The sequence below is a fragment of the Pecten maximus genome, chromosome 11, assembly GCF_902652985.1.
Source record: "Pecten maximus chromosome 11, xPecMax1.1, whole genome shotgun sequence".
NCBI lineage: Eukaryota > Metazoa > Mollusca > Bivalvia > Pectinida > Pectinidae > Pecten > Pecten maximus.
In genome coordinates this window covers 8,360,271-8,384,587 of record NC_047025.1, presented here as the reverse complement: position 1 = coordinate 8,384,587, position 24,317 = coordinate 8,360,271, and the positions used below count along the sequence as shown (strand labels likewise).

Here is a 24,317-nt window from a genome sequence, read left to right as displayed (position 1 = left end):
TTTTTTTTTTTTTTTCATCTTGAAGACATATTGATTTCTGAAATCTTATTTTCATGACAAATGGAAGACACCAGACACCCTGAACAAATAACTGAGACAAAATATTCTTTATATTATTTGGGGTTTAATTAGCCCTAAAATATACTGAATATAATGTTAATAGCAGATCTACATGTCAGCTAAAATGTTGGGAGACAACTGGTAATAGGATATCCTCCCAGACTCAATAGCCGATACTAATTCCTGATATAAATTAATAAGGCTTAAGTTCCAAAAATAAACTAGCAATGTTGATGAAGAGATTATTTTCTTTAAGCAGATACATGCACAATTATATCGAAAAGTCTTATAACGAATGTTAATATGAAGAACTCACATCACAATAACATGATTGTATCTGAAAAATTGTATAAATTAAACATGTGAAAAGAAAGATGTTAAAACTCTTAAAATAATTTTTTTTTAAAGGTGATACATGTTGGATAAAAATTAAACTACATACCACACAAGCCACAATACGCCTGGCAGTTACGCTTGGCCCAACTGCTATATTGGGAGCAGGATGTTCTTCCGTAGGTATTACAGTTGTCTATGGCATCAACACAATGGGAGTTGGGGTCGGGGGTTGGAGTCGGAGGGTAGGGGGTAGGAGTAAGAGTAACAGGTGTAGTAGTTGATATTTTAAGCAGACTAGTATCACAATTAACCTTCTTACAGCAGTCTCCTGGTTTAGTTACCAAAGAACAATACCATGGGAACTTGGTAAAGGTTGGACATCTGAAAAACAAAATTTTCAGAAAAACTTTTAACAATCTCAAACAAACAAGACTACCGCAAACGGTACATAATACGCCCGCCATGAAAATCGACGCACATTTTATTTGAAGGAAAGAATTAACTATAAGCATGCATGTTGGATACAGTGTGGTTACCTTTATTTACCGAGAGATATCCAAATGGCTTTGTGTGGGGAGTAGTAAGGTTGTTGCAAGGAAACTCCGAAACCTCCGCACAAGGAAACTTATAGAAAATTTCTAAAAATAGTCTCAGGAACATGATGCAAGGAAACTCTGAAACCTCTGCACAAGGAAGGTTATAGATAATTTCTAAAAATAGTAACAGTAACCTAGATTCACAAACCACGACCTTGAAATCCATTCAGTACTTTGACGGGAAATCTCTGGACAATGTAAATGTTGACATATGAACGGACGGACGTACAGGGTGACACCAATATATGCCCCGCCTTCCCGCCTTCCCGGCGGGCGTATAAAACCCATATCTGATTCATAACTTATTTAGTTCATTATGCCAAAAGATCTTGATTTTCTTGGTGGGGCATTTTGAAACAATGCATTCACTTTGTAGCTGGTGACTACCACTCTGAACAATACATGGGGTGTTGTCACCAAGTTCGTATATTTTAGCATTAGTCTTATTTTAGAGATTTTCTGGCGTACAGCATTAATTCTGCTATTATAATATTATGATTGCACTAATTGCAGTTTCTGTACATTGTTATCAATGGTAAGCATTGAGGTAGCACCGATTCATGAAGGTATTATTTTAAAATTCGTATTAATTTTGTGCTTCAATATGAGTGAACGAAAGCAAGTATGCTATCAGTATTAGAATAGACACGGTAGATGTATGACACACATACTTGGTGTTACATTGATAGTGACCAGTACTGGCGTCATCACACATACAGGTGAAGTCACAGCCATCATCCCACTTGTCGTTCTGCTGGTAGATTACTCCCTTATAGACACAAACATCTGCAAACAAATTAATGAAGATCTCAAACTTGCTGTGTTAATTTTTATTGAGATTTGGAAGACATAGATACAACATTGACAGTGTTGTTCAACATAAGCCATTCTGAATGAGGTCCTGATCGATTATCAATTTAAAGAAATGGACAGGTGTAAAAAGGACATTTATATGTTAATCACCGAAATAAAAATAGAGCTATACAATTATTATCATTTGATGATGTCAACATTTGGTTTCATCAACCTGTGAAGAAATATTAAACAAAAAAAAAAACATGAAATTTTATAGTCAAACAATAGTTATTATAATAGTCATTTCAAGAGGTAAATATTTGGTTTACATTTATCAACCTACAAGAAGGAAATAAATACATTTAATAGAGTCATTATACTACCTAAAGTTAACCAAAACAATTTATCATTATGTATAATAATTATTACAGTCATTTAAAGAGGTCAATATTTGGTTTTATCAACCTGAGAAGAAAGATTATAAACGAGCATTATACCTCTTGTGTTGTTGAATGATGGGAAATTCTGTGTGAAGTTTACTCCTGGTTTGAAGCCTGTAAACCCGCCAGAATACTGTCCCACGACCGGGATACCTACAGACGGGTGAGCCACTGGGTCGACTACCATGCCATAATAAGTACACTGTGGAATTCTACAGCAGCTTCCTGATGCCTTGATGAGGAAACATGTAGCTGGTAGGTCAGGATAAGCTGGACATCTACCAAAGAATTGAAGATTAATAACTAAATTGTCATACAGGGTCAAAGGGTACTTGACAATATCAATGACAACTGGACAGGTGAATTATAGACCAAACTAAATTATTCTCAACTACTCACTTCAAAAGATACAACTACTGGACAGAATGTTTGTGAAACATGCATCATAACAAAATAAACTTTAACAAAATTCAAAATATGTCAAAGTTTGAAAGAAAAAATAAGAAAGAAAATTAATTAAAACAGTAATTTGTCAATTGATAGAGCATTCATGTCTAGCCCCCCATCCTCACTAAAAAAACAAATTCTTCACTCCCATTATTGTAGTGATGACTGAAGGAAAGTATTAAATTGAGTCTGACCACCTGGTGGCAGAATGTCCCAAGAAAAAAAAAATCAAACAATTTGTATGACAATATATATTAAACAATTACACATTCACCTTCATTAAAACCACTGGGGACAGATTCTCCATTCAGACAAAAAAAAGGGAGGTATGTGGCCACCTGCCTGATCATGTGGGTTTTATTTCAGATACTCTGTATTGCTTTTCATCCAGACCCCGAAAAAGTGATGAAAATGCAAGCAAATTAGGTATGTTTCATAGATATTGTAATATCAAGAAAAGGTTAAGGTCTTAATTGGATCTACATTTAATTACGCCATATTAAATACCTATATAAAGCAAGATTCCATTAAAGAATAATATGATCCAGACTTACTTAGGGTTACATTCGTAGTATCCTGTTCGCCCATCAATACATTTACAAGAATAGTCGCAGTCATCATCCCAAGACTCGCCTTGATTGTACACTTTGTTCTTGTATATACACTGGCCTGTTGGGATGAAATGAAAAAAAAATTATAGTGAAATTTAATATTTATGATAGGGGAATGTTCACCTTTTTTCCAGGAAAAAGAAATTCAGGAATTTAAAGGTGGAAATATTTTGTCAATGATTAATTTCAAATACAGTAAGAAAATGTGAATTTGGCAAGGTGCATCCCTCAAACGCACGTTTTTGTTCAGTTAATTTTCTATATTGGCAGCAAATGGAATGCTATACACTAAATACTTGCGTAGAATGACAAAATACTGAAAAGTAAGAAGATCCTATAATCATTCTTTAAAATTAACACATATACAGCCAACTTTGCCAACAACTATGTCAGAAACAACTATTACATTATATTTCTGCATTTTTAGGCTTGATTTGCTCAATTTTTCACATGATTTAAGTTGAAAATAACAAATTCTTGATATAACAAAGTGAATTTCCTGTTCTCTAGAAATTTGTAATAAATGACTTTGATGATAGAGAACTCACTTGTGATACCAGAGATCTGGTTGTTTGTGATTGGATAACCGCCTCCAGGGAGCGGAGCGAATCCACCGGTTGTATTACCCTTGGAGGTACTGGGGATAACATGAATGACAGGGGGTAGACCCGACGGCCTGGGGGTGGGGGAAACACCCGGCTGTGGGGTAGGGGCCATTACTGGAATTAACTGTGGAACTGGGTTGTAGTTGCCATAGCCTGGTACATCACATGACAGTGATGGACAACACTGGCCTGGGACTGTGATTTTGTGGCAGTAGTTCGGGATCGCAGGATAGGCTGGGCACCTGTCAAGACAATAGAGAAAATGTAGATTTCTTGGTGCTGAAATGTTAAGAAGTTAGTTGAAACAGTTAGCAAATCTAGAATTGTTTCCTGTTTTTAGAACTCATCAGTCAATGAAAAGTACACATTAATACTATGTGTAAAACTTAGAACCAGATTGACCTACATTTTATGGTGTAAAAGTATATAGGTTTTAGTTTTATTTAGCTTAAAAGCAAAACTTTTGATCCAGAGGTCAAAATATTTCATTACAAAATATGCACCAAATCTGTCCAGAGGGTCATGATTTTGAAAGTGGCCAATGCAGCAGAGACCTTTAATCGTTAACCTTGACTGACGCTCACCAAAATTTAATCTGGTGACAGAGCATAATGTTGATTTTCGTAAGTTAGCTTTTTGTTGAAATATTTTACAGCAGCTGTCATACGACCTGGAAAATTTACTGACAATCACCAAACTTTAATCTGGTTTGAGAGCGTGATGTTAATTTTCATAAAAGAGTGAGCTTTTTAAAATTATTTTACAGCAGCCGTCATATTACCTGGAAACCAGGATCCTCCAACACGACTAAACTTATGAGATATATGATACCCACATGACAACGAGACTGCTCAACAAGACAATGAGAAGGTTGAAAGTCATTGAAATACAATCAATTTTAAGATGATGCCGTAATGTTAACTATACAAAACATTTCTTCATAGCAGTTGATAGGACTTACTTGGACAAGCATCTGTATACACCCTTCACAGCGTCCTCACAAGAACACACGAACTGACAGCCGTCGTTCCAGGACTGGCCCTGTGAGTAGGCCTGACCCTTGTATATACACTTATCTGAAGAGAAGAGACATAACAGTTATCAAAGGCCAACAAGAATAGTGTTCCTTATAACTATTGTCATTATTACAATACTGCCTATACTTTGAATATAAATACCGTATCAAGAATGTATATCAAGTCTAAATACTATGTTGGTTTACTACTTGCCTAATAAACCATAAAATAAAGCAGAATTGAATTAGCCCTTACAAGATAGGGAAAAAATAAATTAGGGGCAGTAATTCCATTAAAAATTATTGGAAAAGATTGATAATTTTGTCCCATGTGTTGACGCAAAAATCTTTCCCTGACACCTTCACAACAGATTGTAAATAGCTTACTAATCTCTCGACTCAATTAACATTAAAAACAATTCATATTGATAATCCTAGACTTTTACCTCATTTAACATATCCTCTGGGTTGAAGTTTTTTTATTTGATAGGATTATGGTAATTAAATCTATAATAATTCCGCCATTCCTACCCCGTTTTCCTGTGACAGGATGTGTTCCTGAGCCTGGTCCCCAACTGGATCCTGCGAACACGTCGTGAGTTCCCACCGGCAACACATTGAGAGAGTTTGGTGGTGGTGTGGATGTTCCGTTGATGACCGTAACCGGTGTGTATGAACCACAGCTGGGCACTTCACAACACTTATCACTGGGATCAGGTATGAGACTACACACAGAAGGCAGGCTAGCAAATACCTGGCATCTACAAAAGGACAATTAATTAAACTTCAATTCTGTCCAATACCAATGAGTAATACACAAAACAGCATGCAATTTTAACTAAAAATACATACAATGCTAAAATTTGAACAAAATAAAGAAATTCTTGAAAATATGGCAGGGAGAGATTTCTGCTTAATTGATGATACTCATCGCCAATGATTAATATAAATATGTCAAACCAGAAGTCCATAGAAAGTCAAATGCAAAAATACAAAAGATGTTGGATCACAGGTTTCCTTAGAGTCAATGAAGTGCTTGGTCTCACATCAAATGTGTCATAATGAAGGATGTCCAAAAAGCAAGGAAAATTGACCGAGATGAGTCAAGAAACATTTCTCCTCTCATTGTGTTTATATCGATGAGGAAATAGACTCTTGACTGCCACAAAAATACAGGTAATTGAAGGACAATGGAGATCTTACCTGGCAGTACAATTGTATTTGTTCTGGCTCGGATCTTCACAAACACAGCGGAAGTCACAGCCGACATCCCAGGTCTGGCCCTTGGTGTAGGTTGTGTTGTCAATGTACATACATACATCTGAAGTAACCAAAACACAGTGAAGTTTATCCCTTTACGACACGCCTGCCACTATAGTTATTAGTTATATCCCCCTAGGGATACAAATATGCCACCTAACATTATAGCCTGAAAATGTCCCTCTGAGTTCTTTACCCCAAATGAAATTTGCTGAAAGTGAAACTTGGCATTTTAATAACAAATCATGGCCTCCTAGTCTGAATGAAACCACCTTAGACCTGATAAAATCAAGAGAAATTGAAATTTCAACATGGAGAAAGAATGATGACATTCACTCAATAGGGATCCAGTTATAGAAATATTATCATAGGGACTAGGGTGGTAGGTGCCAGGATCAGGCTTAGGTTCACAAAAATCAAGAACTGCTACCACATTTATAATCTTACTCAAAGGTTTGACAGAAGTCCAGCCATGAGGAGTTAGGGCTGTTGGACTCCCGTGAGAGGAGGCCGGGAGTTGGGATCAGACTTAGGTCCATAAAAATCCTGAACTTCTATCATTTTTATTCTTACCAAGAGGTTTAACAGTAGGGCCAGTCCAGCCGTGAGGAGTTGGAGCCATGGTGATGGGAGCTGGTGTGGATGGAGCAGGGGTAGGGCTCAGGTTGAAGTCACACTTAGCTATCTGACAGCAGGTGTCCTTGGGATCCTTTTCGTAGTGGCACTGCCAGGGCAGCTGGTAGTACTGGGGACATCTATAACACACAAGATAAAAGTTTGTGATTTACAATGTTTTGGATATGATTGATGCAAACAATTTTATATACTTTCTGAAATTTATGATAAATTTTAGATGGAATCTTAAAGTGTACGATTTTACCATTTCTTACATCTGTACAGACCACGGCTGGCATCCACAATCCTACACAGTACCTACCTGTCGTCACACCTGTACAGACCACGACTGACATCCACAGTCCTACACAGTACCTACCTGTCGTCACACCTGTACAGACCAGGACTGAAATCCTCACTTGTACACAGTACCTACCAGTCGTCACACCTGTACAGACCACGACTGACATCCTCACTCGTACACAGTACTCACCTGTCGTTACACCAGTACAGACCACGACTGACATCCTCACTCCTACACAGTACTTACCTGTCGTCACACCTGTACAGACCACGACTGACATCCTCACTCTGTCACAGTACTCACCTGTCGTCACACCTGTACAGACCACGACTGGCATCCTCACTCCTACACAGTACTCACCTGTCGTCACACCTGTACAGACCACGACTGACATCCTCACTACTACACAGTACTCACCTGTCGTCACACCTGTATAGACCACGACTGACATCCTCACTCCTACACAGTACTTACCTGTCGTTACACTTGTACAGGCCACGACTGGCATCCTCACATGTACACTTGTAGTTGCAGCCATCATCCCATGTCATTCCTTGACTGTAGACTTTACCCTTGTACACACAGTAATCTGCGAATAAAAAAAACATCATGAACAGTCTAATTACCATTTAATTTTAGTGGTAAGAATCATCTTTACTAATACCGAGTAAAATCACATCTGATTGCATATTTTCCACTTCTATACAGATATTTGCATAATGAAATGAATGTGAAGAAAAATAATTAGTTTAGGTAATACTGAAATTATATGTAATATCAATACCTGAAAATTTAACTTGCTAATTAAAGATCAATCATTACTAAAAGTATTCCTATAAAATTACAAATTCAGTATGTTTAATCTGTTCCGGTGAATTACGATAGCTATACTAGCAAGGGTAATAATGATAAGTAATAAGCTTGACCTATGACCACAAAAAAGTGACCTTTGACCTTTTAATCTAAACCAATGACTACCAAATGTATAATCAGGTGTTCGTTTATAATATGCTGTAAATACAAATCTAACGTGTTTGGGGTTCTCAAGATATGACATTAATTCAGAATGTTACAAGACAGACTTAAAAGTCCCCCGTAACATGGTAGGGGACTAAAATACTAACTGATTCCTCCTCCTGTGATTCCGTTGGGATTCTGTGCCGAGCCTATGAAGCTGCCAGTGACAGCAGACGGGACAAAGATAGGTAAGGGGGTGGTAGGTGATGCACCAGGTACAGGAGGTAGGTCTGGGCGGGGTGTCGGGTACTGGTTACAGTCGGGGGCCAGACAGCACGGGTCGGCAGGGTTGGTCTTCAGTACACAAGAATTGCTCAGATTGCTGTATCTGGGGCATCTAAAACATTAGAGAACAAGACGACTTGATATGTAGTAGAAACAAGAGGGGATTCATACGAGACAAAACAATAAGAAAATGTATTGGACCAAAATCTTTTGTACTTAATTACCCAAAAAAAATTTATTGCCAAATTTCAAGAATTCCTTATCCTACACCAAAAGCTTGTAAAAATATTTTCAAAAGTAGAATCTTTTATGTTACCTACCAAAAGCTGCTCTTAATCTAATGTAACAATTTTGTCTGCCTAAATCAACAAGGAGGGTTATCAACTCTTCCAAATTTCAAGGTGCTCTGTAAGCATTATTATATTTACCTGGATGAACACTGGAAGTATCCCTTTTCAGGAGCCTCACAGCGACACACCTTCTGGCAGCCATCAGTCCAGGTCTGTCCCTGTGTGTAGTACACTCCCTTGTACTCACAGAATCCTGTTTTGTAGCAATTAGAATGATTTTATTAGGAGAAATATTTCATAAGAGTTACCTCCCTTAATCAGGGGTACCACTCTACATCACCATCTAGGATTATTTTTCTGGAGAGGAGGCAACCATTTTTGTACGATTTTGTCATATTAATTACAATTAGAAGTCCCCAATGTTAAGAGTTGCATAAAAGAAATTTGATAATACTGGGGTCATCTAAGGACGTGCCTGGGGTTGGAGGTGGAGGAAAGCCGTAGTACCCGGAGAAAAACTGACCAATGTGGGTTTCGAACTCGCAACCCAGAGGTGGAGGGCTAGTGCTAAAGTGTCGGGACACCTGAACCACTCGGCCACCGTGGCCCCTGATAAAACTACCAGTTAGGTGGTACAAAATGGCTAATTCCATGTCAAAACAACAATAACTAGGATGATGATGCAATAATGTCAAAACAACAATAATCGCGATGATGCAATAACGTCAAAACAACAATAATCGCGATGATGATGCAGATTGATACCCATATTAATGTCTATTCTTTAAGGCATTATCTACAAATTGTAAAGTAGTATAAGTTCAAACTATTCCATCTAAAGAAATTTTACAGATTTCTCATTTTGTAACTTTTCTGGAAAAGAAGATGTCTGATAAAAAAAAGATGGCATACATCCTAAATGATAAGTTGCTTTCATTTTAGACAGACAGAAAAATTATATTGAAGATTGGAAAACTAGTTCTGAAGAACAGAAAAATTCTGATAGGTAGACTTGCCTTTCTGTTGAGGAATAAGGCCTGGATTAATTCCATTAGGAGAGGGCGTGATACTTGGTGATTTGGTAGGATAGCGGACAGGCACCAGGAAGGGATTCGCTGGAGTGGCTCCATTTGGACCCAGGGTTGGCTGAACATTTGGTTTTGGAGTAGGTGATACACCAGGTATAGCACTTGGTGCCATTATTGGGCGAGGTGTTGGGGCTCCGTTGGGGAACGGTGTGGGATTGAGGAAGTCACAATAAGGAACCTGGCAGCATTTGTCCTTGGGATCCTCGATCAGGACACATTTATCCTTCGGGATGTTGTTGTACCTCTGGCAGCGCTGAGAACACTGGTAACGCCCAGACATACCGTCCATACATTCACATTTGTAATTACAGCCATCATCCCACTTAATGCCCGTTCCGTATACCTGTCCTTTGTACAGGCATCCTGTAACACAAAACAACAATGTCTATACAATATCTATACCACAAACATAAATAAATCCTTTATTCTGTACCACAAAGCAACAATATCTATACCACAAACATAAATAAATCCTTTAGTCCAAATTTTACACTAAAACATTATCTTACTCACTGTGAAGTAGATATACGTCACATACCAAATCTAAGAAGGGCCAAAGTTGGTGATGCAAACATGTAGGGAAAAGTCAATTTTAATTCTGCTAGCAAAGTTTCTTTTTTTTAAAAGACCAAAGTAAGTAATACAAGCTTCTGGGTAAAGTCCATTTTAATTCTGCTAGCAAACATTCTTTTATTTGGTTACAAACTTGTAGAAATTATAGCTTAATCTTGATGCAAAATTTTATAATATGCCTAAAAGATATTAATCCTACACTAAAATTTTTGGCATGATATACCTTATTTATATCCCTATATAAAATCTTTGGTAAGGTGCCTTGGCTAAAAATAGAACACACAAGGCTCTGTCACCTAGATTATTCTCAGTACGGGCAAACATAGTACCTCAGCTACCAAATGAAAACCTATGTAGGACAAGTTTGATCATCGACCATTTACTAATGCCAGGGATGTTCTATCTAATGTTATCACATTATAATGGATACATAGATACCCAATCACTGCCATGCTTCAAAATGGTGACACATGCGTAAATGATATCTAGTTGAATCTGGTGGTTGAGACATCAGTCAATTAGTCCTGAACACTGTAACTTCTTGTTTCTCTACACATGAGTATTGTAACCAATGCAAGTTCCCACCTTTTTATCATGATAGTACAAACACAGTAACTAGTTTCTGATTGAACACTCATGGAAAGGAAATATCACAGAGATAGCACTTCCAGGAAACTCATTGAGGTGAGAGTGAAAACTAAATCATTATTCTCAAGAGCACATTAGGGCTGTTTCAGGAAAACATATATGAGACGGGGGAGGCACTTTAATGAATTACATGTGTTGGGGTTGGACTCAAATTAAAATCACATCTATGGGTTGGTGGGGTTTGAAATAAATTGATTATTTTGTTGGGTGTATGTGATGTGTTTGTACCATTTTTACATTAAAATTCCTTCTATATACCAGGGTACCATTCACAAAAAAGTGGATATGTGGGAGGGTCATCAAAATTTTCAATTGCTTCTATAGGTTGGTCCCCTATCTTCAAAGTGTCTTCCCTCCATCCAATATGTCTTCCTGGAACAGCCCTTACTTCTTTAGGTATAAAGATGCAGTTGAATATGAACAGGTTGAAAGGTAGGGGTTAATTATTACTTCAGACAACTTCAGACCACAGACAGACACCCTGATTACTTCAGACAACTTCAGACCACAGACAGACACCTTGATTCCTTCAGACAACTTCATACCACAGACAGACACCTTGATTACTTCAGACAACTTCAGACCACAGACAGACACCTTGATTACTTCAGACAACTTCAGACCACAGACAGACACCTTGATTACTTCAGACAACTTCAGACCACAGACAGACACCTTGATTCCTTCAGACAACTTCAGACCACAGACAGACACCTTGATTACTTCAGACAACTTCATACCACAGACAGACACCTTGATTACTTCAGACAACTTCAGACCACAGACAGACACCTTGATTACTTCAGACAACTTCAGACCACAGATAGACACCCTGATTACATCAGACAACTTCAGACCACAGACAGACACCCTGATTACTTCAGACCACAGACAGACACCTTGATTACTTCAGACAACTTCAGACCAGACAGACACCTTGATTACTTCAGACAACTTCAGACCAGACAGACACCCTGATTACTTCAGACAACTTCATACCACAGACAGACACCTTGATTACTTCAGACAACTTCAGACCACAGACAGACACCCTGATTACTTCAGACAACTTCAGACCACAGACAGACACCCTGATTACTTCAGACCACAGACAGACACCTTGATTCCTTCAGACCACAGACAGACACCCTGATTACTTCAGACCACAGACAGACACCTTGATTCCTTCAGACCACAGACAGACACCTTGATTACTTCAGACCACAGACAGACACCTTGATTACTTCAGACAACTTCAGACCACAGACAGACACCTTGATTACTTCAGACCACAGACAGACACCTTGATTACTTCAGACCACAGACAGACACCCTGATTACTTCAGACCACAGACAGACACCCTGATTACTTCAGACCACAGACAGACACCTTGATTACTTCAGACCACAGACAGACACCCTGATTACTTCAGACCACAGACAGACACCTTGATTACTTCAGACCACAGACAGACAGACACCGATCTTGATACTTCAGACCACAGACAGACACCTGATTACTTCAGACAAACTCAGACACAGACAGACACCCTGATACTTCACTTCAGACCACAGACAGACCCCCTGATTACTTCAGACCACAGACAGACACCCTGATTACTTCAGACCACAGACAGACACCCTGATTACTTCAGACCACAGACAGACACCCTGATTACTTCAGACCACAGACAGACACCCTGATTACTTCAGACCACAGACAGACACCTTGATTCCTTCAGACCACAGACAGACACCCTGATTACTTCAGACAACTTCAGACCACAGACAGACACCCTGATTACTTCAGACCACAGACAGACACCTTGATTCCTTCAGACCACAGACAGACACCCTGATTACTTCAGACCACAGACAGACACCTTGATTACTTCAGACCACAGACAGACACCCTGATTACTTCAGACCACAGACAGACACCCTGATTACTTCAGACCACAGACAGACACCTTGATTACTTTAGACAACTTCATACCACAGACAGACACCCTGATTACTTCAGACCACAGACAGACACCCTGATTACTTCAGACCACAGACATACACCTTGATTCCTTCAGACCACAGACAGACACCTTGATTACTTCAGACCACAGACAGACACCCTGATTACTTCAGACCACAGACAGACACCCTGATTACTTCAGACCACAGACAGACACCTTGATTACTTTAGACCACAGACAGACACCCTGATTTACTTCAGACCACAGACGACACCCTTGATTACTTCGCACCAACAGACCTACACCTTGATACTTCAGACCACGACCGACACCTGATTCCCTTCAGACCACAGACAGACACCTTGATTACTTCAGACAACTTCAGACCACCAGACGACACCCGATTACTCAGACCACAGACAGACACCTGATTACTTCAGACAAACTTCAGACCACAGACAGGACACCTTGATTACTTCAGACAACTTCAGACCACAGACAGGCCACCTTGATTACTTCAGACAACTTCAGACCAGACAGACACCCTGATTACTTCATACCACAGACAGACACCTTGATTACTTCAGACCACAGACGGACACCTTGATTCCGTCAGACCACAGACAGACACCCTGATTACTTCAGACAACTTCAGACCACAGACAGACACCCTGATTACTTCAGACCACAGACAGACACCTTGATTCCTTCAGACCACAGACAGACACCCTGATTACTTCAGACCACAGACAGACACCTTGATTACTTCAGACAACTTCATACCACAGACAGACACCCTGATTACTTCAGACCACAGACAGACACCTTGATTACTTCAGACAACTTCAGACCACAGACAGACACCTTGATTACTTCAGACCACAGACAGACACCTTGATTACTTCAGACAACTTCAGACCACAGACAGACACCTTGATTACTTCAGACAACTTCAGACCACAGACAGACACCTTGATTACTTCAGACAACTTCAGACCACAGACAGACACCCTGATTACTTCAGACAACTTCAGACCACAGACAGGCACCTTGATTACTTTAGACAACTTCATACCACAGACAGACACCTTGATTACTTTAGACAACTTCATACCACAGACAGACACCTTGATTACTTCAGACCACAGACAGACACCTTGATTACTTCAGACAACTTCAGACCACAGACAGACACCCTGATTACTTCAGACAACTTCAGACCACAGACAGACACCTTGATTACTTCAGACAACTTCAGACCACAGACAGACACCTTGATTACTTCAGACAACTTCAGACCACAGACAGACACCTTGATTACTTCAGACAACTTCAGACCACAGACAGACACCTTGATTACTTCAGACAACTTCAGACAACAGACAGACACCTTGATTACTTCAGACAACTTCAGACCACAGACAGACACCTTGATTACTTCAGACAACTTCAGACAACAGACAGACACCTTGATTACTTCAGACAACTTCAGACCACAGACACCTTGTTTCAAGTATCCAACTAACTTTGTTGCCGTTGGGTATGTGTAATGAGTTAATAACTTACCTATAGTACAGGACTTGGTACGTACCTGGCACAGGTGTAATATTGACAGGTTTAAGTGTGGATACTCCTGGCTGTGGTACAGGTGTAGGTTGTGGAGCTGGAGTAGGTACCTTGCCATATCCGTTGACAATACCTGGGGGTGAGGGGACAGGTGTGTAGATCCCTGGGGTAGGGGGCACACTTGGAGTTACCAGAGGACAACTTGGTACCTTACAGCATGCTGGGTCCCTAGAGTCTGGCACCATTGTACAACCAGCCCCTATTGTGTTGAACTTGGCACATCTGAGCAAAATTTATTATTAAACAGTCAGGTCAAACCAAAAGGGATAATACAATTTTCATATTCCTTTTATGTTTAGAACATTGTTATATGTCTTAATTATATTCTTATTAACTTAAGATAAACATGTATCTTCAGCCACTTTACAATCATAGCTGGACATAATTCAGGCATTCAACATAACACTAAACAGTTGGGTAATTAATTTTTAAGTTGTGATAGAAGATCAACCATTCTGTGGTATGAAACTTGAGAAATAGAGAAAAAAATATTGAATTCAAAATAAAAATGGTAAGGCACAAGGGAGACAATTATGTTATGCTGCAGGTGAGTTCTTCATGTCATCAACAATTGTTCTCACCTGTCTTGGCAGCGGTAGAAGTTGGTCACTCCATTTTCACACAAACAGATCTTACTGCAGCCATCATACCACAGTTGTCCTTGCTGGAAAGTCTGACCATGGTAGTCACAACCCTTATCTGTAAATTTAGAATTTACTCAAATTCTGAATCATCTTCCAACTGGTTTCTCTTTAAAAAAACTAGTATCGTTATATATCATCAAATAAGCAGCATCATTAATGGCAAAAACATATGCAAAACGAAGAAAACATTTCTAAGAGCCATAATCTGTCCTTTAGGCTTTGTTTTGTAACTTTTACAACCCATTGAATTTAAAATCATTTTAAAGCCAACATATGTCAGGTTATGGTCATATCATGTTGATACATACTGCTGAGTAAAGTTAGTGAAAAGTGACTTAAAATTGGGTCAAGACTGAGAGTTGTGGAGATATAGATGTCTTTCATATTTAAAGATCAGTTGATGTGAGAGGCGAATTACTGCCGAGTTGAGGGGTGAGAGGTGTGGGGTCACAGATGGCTCATATAAATACTGGTGTCATTTGAGGCTTTGAAAAATGACTTACTGAGTTGAGACGAAAAGACAACTTACTGAGTTGTTGTGGTGAGAGGGGACTTTCCCACGTACATATTCTTATCACTGAGTTGAGGTCACAGTTGAGAGCAAGAACTTAGAGAGATGGCAGGTCACAGATGTCTATATCACAATTACTAAAGAGTTGAGGTAGTGAAAGATGAGGGGGGTAACAAAAATCTTTCTTGAGGCAGTGAAAGATGAGGGTAATTAAATATCTTTCCTACTTACTCATGAGTTGAGGTGGTGCGAGGGGTGACACAGTGGGTGGAGTTTGACCTGGAGCCAGGGACGGCTGAGGAGCTGGGGTCTTCAGGGGTGTACAGTAAGGCTTCTCACAGCACTGGTTGGCTGGATCTTGTACCATGGTACAATAGGATGGGATCCTGGCATATCGTGGACACCTGGGGAAGGACGTAGCATTGTGTCAATAAATAATACAATGGCAAGGAATTGCTTATAAGATACTGAATCACTGGAAGATTTTTTATAAGAAATTTTACTTTTAACTTTAATATTTTAATCTTACGCTTTAGGTTGTTCTAGTGAAGAAAACCAGGATGAAAAAAAAAAAATCCTTAACTGTATTTTGATTTTATGTCTCTGACAATTCGACCCCTGTGATGTGATAAGTATTACTGTTCAATATATCCATGCTAGATATAATATCAATGAAATGTATTTTTTTGTGATTTGTGTTAAAACGAAAGAAATACTAACAATAATAACTGTATTACAGTCTACCAGGTACCTTGAAACACAAAATGTTACTGTGTATACAAATTCAGTTTTCATGATTGATTTTGATTTTTTGTCTTTGATCAAATTATCAGAGACATAGATGGGATAGATATTTTGCTGTAAAGTAGGATAAATGCGCTTGAGGAACAGACCTTAACTAAGCCTGGAGTTTGATGGATTTTTCACAGGAATACACCTTTTTATTCCCCTCCCCTAGAATCAATAATCTACGTTTTCCACGAAGAGCAAATTGATGACATACTTCTCTGTACATCTGTACACGCCGGAAGTGGCGTCATCACAAGAACAGTGGTAGGAACAGCCATCATCCCACTGCTGGCCCTGGGTATAGTATTTACCCTTGTATACACAACCGTCTGAAACAAGCAGGAAACATGTCGTAAAGACCATACAGGAATTAATTATTCAATGAAAATATATCATCCAAGTTCAATCTGAAAATACATATTGTCAGAATTCAATAAATACTTAGAACAAGAAACACTATATATATGCTTGTGAAGCATGTTTGTCCTCTGCTCCCACTTTGATGGAAATTAATTTAAATTCAAATTTAGTAAAGTCCAAAACAGGTCAAAGCTTTTAAAAGAATTTTCCCCATGATTTGAATGCAAAACACTGATGTAACCGTCAAAAAAATATACACAAAATATTATGAATCATCCTAATAATAAGAGAGCATCATTTTCAAAGACTGCATGTCAAATTCTGCAAAATTTTTAATCAAATAAGAATAGAAAGACGGAAGGTAACAATGTTAGGGGTATAAAAAAGCAAAATAAGGACAAAATTGCAAAGTAGAAGATAATAGTGTAAAGCTAACTTCGAGTGCCAGTGTTGGGGTTCGGGACCATTCCATGTCCTCCGTTAGTGATGGTGCCGGGAACGCCAATGATCACCTGGTCTGGATTTGTAGTGTTGGTGTTGACACACTTCGGTACCTGACAACAGTTGTCATTAGGGTCAGTTACCAGGGAACAAGTACCGGTCAGAACAGGGAAGGATGGACACCTGCAACAGACACCATTTTTTATGAAAAAATAATAACAAAATTTTGGTTCCAGCTGATCAGAACAAATTGAGAGATAAGAAAAAATGTCTACAATTTGGCTTAAACTAGTCAATACAAAAGAGATTTGATACTGATTTTTCAAGAAAAGGAGCAATAAGTGATTATTTATGAAACTAATGTCAAACATAAATTGACCGTATTGTTGGGATATTTACAAACACAAACACTCTCTGCTAAATTTACATTATGCTACTTGCAACCAATAAAAAACAACGAAAACATAATTCTTATTAGCACTTTGCTAATAAATAATGCAAAAAAGTATAACCTAATTCAATTAACTTGATATAAAAGATATAATGTTCCTCTGATTATTTAGAGAAATTTTACCTGTCATCACAATTGATACGGCCTATCTTGGCGTCGTCACATCGGCAGACCTTCTCACAGCCAACCTTCCATGTCTGACCCTGTTTGTAAGGGATTCCATTGTACACACAGAACTCATCTGAAAATCATTAACTTATCATTTAATCGAAAATCAATATTCAACTAAAATGGATTCAAAATAAAATTCTAAGAAAAACTGAAGCTCCAGCTTATCCTTTTAGCAGTTTTTGTGTTTAAAGTTTCAAAATTTACCTGTTTTTAATATTTTCTACTTTTAGTGAAGTTAAGATATGATTGTCAGTTAGCTTGTCTAAGAGTGATGTTATACAGTACTGAACTCAAATATCCTGAAGGAATTATCCTATCATTTTGAAAATATTCAACATTCAAAATTAATTAAAACATTATATAGTTGATCTATTTTGATAAATCAGAAAACGATGAATTACTTGGATTGGGTGTGGTCTGGCCAGGTCGGAGAGTTGGTGCGGCGTTGGGTGTACAGTTTGGTTTCTCACAACAGGGGTCCATGGGATCAAACTCCAGTCTACAAGTGAGTGGCAAGTTGGGGTAGCGAGGGCATCTGTCAGTGCAGATGAACCTTCCAGCATCTGCGTTCATACACTCACACTTGTAAGCACAGCCATCTTGCCATTTCTGCCCTTGGCTATACTGTGTACCCTTGTAGACACACACCTCTGTAAACAAAATCACAAAAACGAGTCAACAAATGTAATGTTCAAACAAAGTGAACATTGATCCAAACTACTTGAAGGAGTGGCATTAAATTGGGTTTTTTTCGGCAGATATTTGTTGCCTAATTTCATAACAAATGACAAATGTAAATGTTGAGGATGCAGCAGAATTCAGATATCTCTCAGTTTCTGTGAACCATACTTGATAAAAACTTAACTACTATTTCTCTCATACTTGTGGATGTAATATCCAAAGATGATTTCAGTATTGTAATTATGTATGTAGACTGTTTCCCACAGTGTATGATTTTAGGATGAGTACATTAAAAATTCTTGCTATAGCCACATGGAGAGTGTACACCAGATGTAAAATCCTTAAAAAGAATGTTTTCATGTGTGTTTGTGAAATGTAAGAGAATTAAAAAGAATGTTTTTCTTGTGTGTTTGTGAAATGTAAGAGAATTAAAAAGAATGTTTTTCTTGTGTGTTTGTGAAATGTAAGAGAATTTAAAAGAACATTTTTCGTGTGTGTTTGTGAAATGTTAGAGAATTAAAAAGAATGTTTTTCGTGTGTGTTTGTGAAATGTCAGAGAATTAAAAAGAATGTTTTTCGTGTGTTTTTATGAAATGTAAGAGAATTAAAAAGAATGTTTTTCGTGTGTGTTTGTGAAATGTAAGAGAATTAAAAAGAATGTTTTTCGTGTTTGTTTGTAAAATGTAAGAGAATTAAAACTATAAATGCCAGAAAACTTTCTGTTATCATACTTGGCATGGGTGTTGGTGATGGTGCATTGGGGTCCGGACTTGCCCCAGGTGCAAGGGTTGGAGCCAAAAATGGTGCTGGAGTTGGAGGGCGCCCACTTCCGACGATTGAACCGTATACGCCAGTAGGGTTGGTAGAGTTGGCATTGTCACACTGAGGAGCTGTACAGCAATCAGGGTCGTTGGGATCAGGGACCATAACACATGTAGGAGTAAGGTTGGTATAACTTGGACACCTGTGATGTTATAAGCATTATTATTAAATATGTCTAAAAGAAAAGACTACAAATTATTTTATAGGGAATAGCCATGAAGGTTTGAGACCTAAAACTGTCTAAAAAGCTTGAAACTGTGCAAGGAACTACTCACAGACATTTAATATCATACAAACAGTAATGCTCATCAGGAGAATTTACCATACAGTAAGATATATCACTAACATGTATACAAACCACAAGTCTGTTGATAAAAGGAAAATAAATATCATTTTGACATTCTAACTTCAAATGAAATGAATTTTTTTTTTTTAATCTTATAATAATTATATACAACATGCAATCATCCTGTCAAACAACTGCAGATTTAAAACGGAATCAGAATTTTTTTCATATCATCAAATTATTCCGAATCATTAAAATGTACACTTTTTTTTACCTGTCTGTACATGTGTAGTATCCGATCTTGGCATTCTCACATGTACATTTCTTGTCACAGCCATTAAACCACTTCTGGCCCTGTGTGTAGGGGTGGCCCTGGTATATACATACATCTGTAATGATGGGAAAATGTAACTTTATTACAGCGGACCAGTGACAGTTGGAGAATACAGAAAAATAACCTCAATTTTCCATATTTACTCTGTATTTGAACTAATATGTGCACTGTACACTTACAAAAACATGAAAGGGGCACGCTTAATAAAACCACATACAACGAAAGTTTCTAGGTGAAAACTGGGTAAAATATAAGTTTTCATTTAATACATATCTTTATAAAAATGAATCTAGTTTGAAGAGTCTTTGGTAAAGGCTGAAGATAATATTGGCAGATAAGTGAGGTAAGGATCTTATTATAAATTTCAATTAGTACACACATCCTCCTATCCTGAAATATTGGTGAACCTCTCCTATCCTGAAATATTGGTGAGGGTTCACCTACAGGCTGGTGGGATAATTAGGTCCCTTATGATACTTGAAAACAATTGATTGCATTCAGTCTAATTTGAGAAGAAAAAAATTATTAGGTATAATAAATGAAATGCAAGTTCCCATACTTAAACATCAACATGTCAAAAGCCTCGAAAAATGGCAGGCTGTGGAATTACTCAATCCAAACATTGAATAGTGCTCAAATAAGAACACCATCTAACTTAAAGTTACTTTGACAGCGACTTCACTTTTGACCCAAGGTAGTCCAGTAAGTTCATACAAAAAGGTTGGGACAATCAGATGAAAATATAAGTTGGTAGAAGGAGGACATAAACATTCTTAATATGGTAACAGTGACCTTATTTTGACTCCAGGTAGTTGACCTCCAAACTGATACAAGACACAATGGCTGTAAACAAATCCATGAATTTTCCATTACAACTGAATGAAAAATGAAATTGGTACAGCAAGGATATACGATTACATAGAAGATGATTCCTTTATTCCCTTTTTGACCATCAACATGATAAAAATGTCTGTTCCGAAGAGGAATCTAGGTCCTATATAATAGTGAAGTGTATAGTTTTATCAAACATGAATCAAAAAAGCCTCTTTTTTAAACAAGATGATCAGTTTTTATGGTGTTGTTGTATTTCCTACCCTTGCTTTGTGGGGCAGGCGTGGGCGAGATAAAGGGATTCTGAGTCGGAGAGAGGGTGTATCCTGGAGCTGGTGTAGGGGCCAGACCAGGGGCAGCGGTAGGGGGACACGATGGAATCTTGCAGCATGTATCTTTTGGATCTGTTGCCATGAAGCAATGTGCTGGTAACTTGGCGAATCGTGGACACCTGGAAAAAATATTAACATCTGAAGCACATACAACGAAAAAAGAGGAAAGAAAAATCACTAAACATAAATTACATAATAATAAACTTTAATATTTTATTAGACTAGAAAAATGTCTGTAAGATATAAATGCCCCCGCTGCCAGTTCGACACCCAGAAACACAGTTTGGTGAGGATCGCATCAGCAGTTCCTGAGATTAGCTAGTTAAACTGCATCTTGATGGGTTGTGACAGGACAGACTTGGTACGTAATACCACATGCCCCCATAACCTCATTTCCTGGCAGGGGCATAAAAAAGAAACTTTAACAACTGCCTAGCCTCATGATGAGTATTTACCACTACATACCTTTCATTACAGGTAAATGTTCCTGTTGTCTCCTCTATGCACTGACACTTGTAGTTACAGCCGTCGTCCCAAGTGTCGCCCTTGTGGTATTGTACACCCTTGTACTCACAGAAACCTACACACAACAGTGTTACAGTTAATTACTGATAGACGGTACATTGATAGAAACCTACACACAACAGTGTTACAGTTAATTACTGATAGATGGTACATTGACCGGAACCTACATATAACAGTGTTACAGTTAATTACCGATAGACGGTACATTGATAGAAACCTACACACAACAGTGTTACAGTTAATTACTGATAGATGGTATACTGACAGAAACCTACACACAACAGTGTTACAGTTAATTACTGATAGATGGTAAATTGACCGGACCCTACATACAACAGTGATACAGTTAATTACTGATAGATGGTACATTGACAGAAACCTACACACAACAGTGATACAGTTAATTACTGATAGATGGTACATTGTCAGAAACCTACACACACAACAGTGTTACAGTTAATTACTGATAGATGGTACATTGACAGAAACCTACACACACAACAGTGATACAGTTAATTACTGATAGATGGTACATTGACAGAAACCTACACACACAACAGTGATACAGTTAATTACTGATAGATGGTACATTGACAGAAACCTACACACAACCGTGATACAGTTAATTGCTGATAGACAGTACATTGACAGAAACCTACACACACAACAGTGATACAGTTAATTACTGATAGACGGTACATTGACAGAAACCTACACACACAACGGTGATACAGTTAATTACTGATAGATGGTACATTGACAGAAACCTACACACACAACAGTGATACAGTTAATTACTGATAGATGGTAAATTGACAGAAAACTACATAAAATACATTTAGTAAATTACAAACAAATCCCGATAAGAGACCAGATTATGTGCAACCAGTCAAAATGATTAAACCTTCTTAGCACAGACTAGGGCCAAGACTGACCATAGGGAAGCCCATAACGACCAACTGAAGGGTTCATCTATGTCTGTCCAAGACTAGATGACTTGGCGCACAAATAAATACATGTATATGTTTTATCAAAAATGATCAAATGCAACAAATGCAAGAAACAAGTTATTTTAACTTAATACTGTATGCTAATCGCTCGACTTGTTAGCCTGGATGAGACTGAGGCTGGTTCTATTGATTAACGACATCAATAAGATGAATTCAGCAGTGTCTATCCAAAACAATTTTTTTAATTTCTCATTCTATATATGACAGACAAGCGGCCTAGATATTGCAGTGAATATGGTCAAACACTCTTCATATCTACAGAAGAATTTTATCGAATCTCCCTCTGAGGCCCCTGGGGGAGGGGGAAAGATTTGTATTTAAGAATTTGCTATATTTCCCCATGCCTCAGGTCCCTGTGGAGCCAGACCCACCTTTTAAACCAAATGGGTTACCCTTCACTCAGGGATTCTCTACACCAAATTTGGTTGAAATCCTGTAAGGTGGTTCATGACTTATAGTGGGTTTTGCAAAATAAAAAATAAAGATGGCGCCGCAGGACGACAAGCTATGGCATCAACTTCCCTAAACACCATGCATTTTCAGTTCAGAAAAACAAACACACATCTGGTACATGTGCATAATTATGTTCATTGCAGAATGACACAAACCGTTTCATGAAAGCAGTCTCAGGGAAGCAACAAGGTTGAGCTGTACATAACTCACCGACTGTCTGTGGCAGTCCTGTGTTGGGGTTGACTTGTGGACCAGACCCTGTGATCTTTCCGGGTGGAAGGGTCGGGACAAGGTAAGGGTTTGGAATTGGTGTGCCTCCTGGTACGAGGGTTGGCTGCATGTTGGGTGCAGGCGTTGGAGAGTTCAGACACTCTGGAATCTGGCAGCATGGATCGTTGGGATTTGTCTTCATGATACAACTGGAGTCCAGGTTGCTAAAGGATGGGCACCTGAGAGAAATGTCAGAATTTGCTTCAAATCATTCTTTTTCAGGATCAGATCATGTTTTATTAGGTACATATCTGGATATCTACCATTGCAAAGAAATGAGCACTAAAGGAAATATCTTAGCAAGAAATTTGTTGAAATTTTTTCCTTCAATGACAATTTTGTAAAAAGTGTTTCATTGACAATCTTAGGTATTCAGTGTTTCTTAAACAAGAAATTTGCTGAAATCATTTCGTATCTGGAACAGAAGCTTGTCACAATTGTTCAGTCAGCGACACAGTCTTTCGGGATATTCAATTCAATCATATTTTAATGTTCAAAATTCCCAAATATTAATCTTAAGCAGAATTAAAGTTCTATATGTATGATACGTCTCTAGTATAAGATATGTACATTGGACTGAATTCTAACAACATAGACATTTTATATCAGTAGTAGTCTGCTATACTAATTTTACAATTATCCGTATCCGACTCCTACCTGTCAAAGCAGGAGTAGTAATTGGTGAGGGCATTGTCACAGCGACATTGCTTTGAACATCCCTCCTCCCAGACTTGTCCCTGTTTAAATGGTAGGCCGTTGTACACACAGAATGCTGAAATATTCATATGAATATTTGAAGTAATGCTAAAACATTTTTTAACATGTTGCCATTGCTAAACAGTAATTAATTTTGTTTTAATATGAAGGTGATGCTCAGAACAACACTAG

At 38.2% G+C, this 24,317-nt stretch overlaps 1 protein-coding gene across 1 annotated transcript in view; it reads right to left on the bottom strand.

Moving 5' to 3' along the window:
• LOC117337832 overlaps nucleotides 1-24,317 on the bottom strand; it is a 92,736-nt gene that overhangs the window by 8,516 nt on the left and 59,903 nt on the right. Inside the window, 26 exon segments of the mRNA XM_033898960.1 lie at nucleotides 503-777; nucleotides 1,664-1,778; nucleotides 2,285-2,505; nucleotides 3,229-3,343; nucleotides 3,834-4,132; nucleotides 4,852-4,966; nucleotides 5,437-5,666; nucleotides 6,109-6,226; nucleotides 6,739-6,920; nucleotides 7,559-7,673; nucleotides 8,209-8,438; nucleotides 8,755-8,869; nucleotides 9,633-10,067; nucleotides 14,484-14,740; nucleotides 15,100-15,217; nucleotides 15,905-16,077; nucleotides 16,677-16,791; nucleotides 17,259-17,446; nucleotides 17,838-17,955; nucleotides 18,287-18,535; nucleotides 19,298-19,530; nucleotides 19,949-20,063; nucleotides 21,103-21,290; nucleotides 21,637-21,751; nucleotides 23,370-23,608; nucleotides 24,087-24,201. Of these exon segments, the coding sequence (XP_033754851.1) occupies nucleotides 503-777; nucleotides 1,664-1,778; nucleotides 2,285-2,505; nucleotides 3,229-3,343; nucleotides 3,834-4,132; nucleotides 4,852-4,966; nucleotides 5,437-5,666; nucleotides 6,109-6,226; nucleotides 6,739-6,920; nucleotides 7,559-7,673; nucleotides 8,209-8,438; nucleotides 8,755-8,869; nucleotides 9,633-10,067; nucleotides 14,484-14,740; nucleotides 15,100-15,217; nucleotides 15,905-16,077; nucleotides 16,677-16,791; nucleotides 17,259-17,446; nucleotides 17,838-17,955; nucleotides 18,287-18,535; nucleotides 19,298-19,530; nucleotides 19,949-20,063; nucleotides 21,103-21,290; nucleotides 21,637-21,751; nucleotides 23,370-23,608; nucleotides 24,087-24,201 (4,788 nt within the window).